Consider the following 2,500-nt stretch of genomic DNA (forward strand, 5'->3'; position numbering starts at 1 on the left):
AAAAGAAACTCACACAGACGTAGGGACACATATTCACAAATATAAAATCAGACACATATAGAAGTTGGCCTGTGCACAGTAAAAGAATGATGAAGATAATCCTCTACAGCGAGTGGTGGGTTGTTTGAACCAAGGTCCACGGAAGTCAAGTCGGGTCGCTACAACCATGTGAACAGCTTAGGCATGGAGATGACTTTTGGTCATGATAAGACCAAGGGGTATGGGGGTCTTCAAGGTTTGTTTATAGAAAATGGGATTTTGTATCCCTTTGGGATATATTGGAGTATGCATCTACTACTTGAGCTGGTCTATATCTCTTTAGGCAGTGACTGTAGTGGGTGTGAGTTCCCACTGTATCTACAGGGGAACCGGCAGGCTCTCCATTCGGCAAAGACCTGGGTAGTCTGCTGCTTGTCGTAGTCGTGGAGTGCTGATCACGGTTTTGGATTCTGTGGCTTAAGTACACGTGGGCTGTGTAAGCGAACGGAACGAGAGGAGCCAGCAGTCCAGTGAAAGAGAGCCGAGAGCTTTCCGTGTGAGCTTCGCGAAAAAGCCCCTGCTGGCGAGAATGCGATGATAAGGCTGTGAACCTGATGTGACCCGACCTGGGAAGTATGCAGAGCTTCATATTGTGGGGTCGTGCAGCTACTGTATTACTGTATTCCTTTATAATCAATGGGTGTCTTTTGCTAACCAATAGTCTGTGTTTGGGTATATACCGAGAGTTTCTAATAGGGAACAATCATAGTTCACTTCACTGAAAATTTAGAAATAGTTACTTAACTTATTCTAATTTTTCATTCATTTTATACATCATCACTGGTACCCAAAAGATGAATGTAATAAAATCATCACAAGAATAGAATATAAAACCATTTTCTATATATTTCATGGGGTCACATATTTTATGTTACAAAAATAGGTTTGATTGGTAAACAAATCATTTACAAAGAAGTATGATAAAATTTCTAGTTTACCATTACCTATTGTCTTTCGCTGCTACAAGGGGCTTACGATTATTCAGATTTGGAAGAATTTCCGACAGCAAACACTGGATTGCGTGACCTCGTCAGAAAAATCAACATGTCGAGACCGAACAGGCAATGCGTTCGTGGTGTTGCCGCGACCGGAAATCAGGCACCTCTAGAATGGTGGCACTGCACACATAGACCCCTTGATCGTCGGAACCTGCATGGGCCAAAGCACTTTGGGACTCGGAATGAGATAACGTAGCTTCTCTAGACTTGAGTCTGACCAGTAACCACTTTTGCCAGTTTCTATATCGCAACAGCGATCACTAGAATGTTGCCAAATATAAAAAAAAATATGATTATATTTCTTATAACATGATGAATACTTGCAGAAATCAAGGGAACCCATCATTGGAAGAGCTTCAAGAATCTGGCCCGGCCAGTGGAGAGTCCTTGGCTGTAGTAGAAGTCATGGGTGCTAGAGATGGATCCGCGGGCATTATTGCAGGAGCTATGGGCGCGGATGCCCATGCTCCTAATGCTCCAGCCTTCATAGTGCCTGGTGTACTTCTATCCAATCCACGGTGCGAAATGTGCCCATCATGTAGTTTACATTATCTGATTTTGAAATGCAAGCTGTGCAAAAGTCACAGGCTTATGCTCTCTGAGTATAATTATTATCCTGGTACCGATTTTCTTGTTCTGAAATAATTTTAGATTACTAATTACCAATGATTACCTTTGTTATAACTCTTACAGTACAGTGAATCCTCCAAGTCGTGAGCAACCAGAAAACCATGAGCTTGCTCGGGAACTTTCAAACTTATACCGAATTAGGTAGGTAGAACTTTGTAATATTGTGTTCTGCATAAATTCACAAACCTAATATGCGTATGCACATGACACACTCACTATCCGTTCTTAACCTATTATAACTACCATTACCCATAAGAAAATAATCACTGACAGGACAGTATGTTGTATATTCATCTGTGGAGAAAACAGATCAAGTACTCAATAATCTGCAATCAGTTCATAATTTATCTAATATCTTTATAGTGACGAAAACTTTCTGGAGCAACAGAATTATCATGGACATAGAAACATGCCCTCACAAAATATCCTCAGCATTAGTGGGTACGTAAAAATTATGTTCATATTCTCCAGATTTGGGAAAAGGTTTATCAATTTCCAGTGTTACTTCAGTTATCATTCAGATATGATTTATGATCATGAGTGAATTAAAACAATATCAAGCACTGATTAATGCTTATTTATCAGGGTACGTCATGGTATTCAGGAGCTGGACCATTATGATTCCTCACCAGACATTTTCAACGATTTCCAAATAAGGTAGGTTTAGTGGTTTTGTGTTTTGAACCTGCTTAATCAATGAATATTTATCTGTGTACTTTCCCTGATATGATTGCAGGAAATTGTTGTTATGAAACTAATTTAACATGCTGACAAAACAATGGAAAGCATACAGAAGACAAGGACACACCTTTAGAGCAGAATAACATTAAAAA

The 2,500-nt window shown here is 39.8% G+C and overlaps 1 protein-coding gene across 5 annotated transcripts in view; it reads left to right on the top strand.

Annotated features, from left to right (window-relative positions):
• Window positions 1–2,500, top strand: part of LOC119572075 — a 52,605-nt gene that overhangs the window by 33,252 nt on the left and 16,853 nt on the right. For all 5 annotated transcript variants that reach the window (XM_037919079.1, XM_037919100.1, XM_037919090.1 and 2 more), the window contains exons 6-9: window positions 1,364–1,555; window positions 1,731–1,808; window positions 2,031–2,108; window positions 2,253–2,324. In XM_037919079.1, the coding sequence (XP_037775007.1) occupies window positions 1,364–1,555; window positions 1,731–1,808; window positions 2,031–2,108; window positions 2,253–2,324 (420 nt within the window). The remainder of the gene's footprint in view (window positions 1–1,363; window positions 1,556–1,730; window positions 1,809–2,030; window positions 2,109–2,252; window positions 2,325–2,500) is intronic.

Source organism: Penaeus monodon, chromosome 4, assembly GCF_015228065.2.
Source record: "Penaeus monodon isolate SGIC_2016 chromosome 4, NSTDA_Pmon_1, whole genome shotgun sequence".
In the NCBI taxonomy this organism is placed as follows: domain Eukaryota; kingdom Metazoa; phylum Arthropoda; class Malacostraca; order Decapoda; family Penaeidae; genus Penaeus; species Penaeus monodon.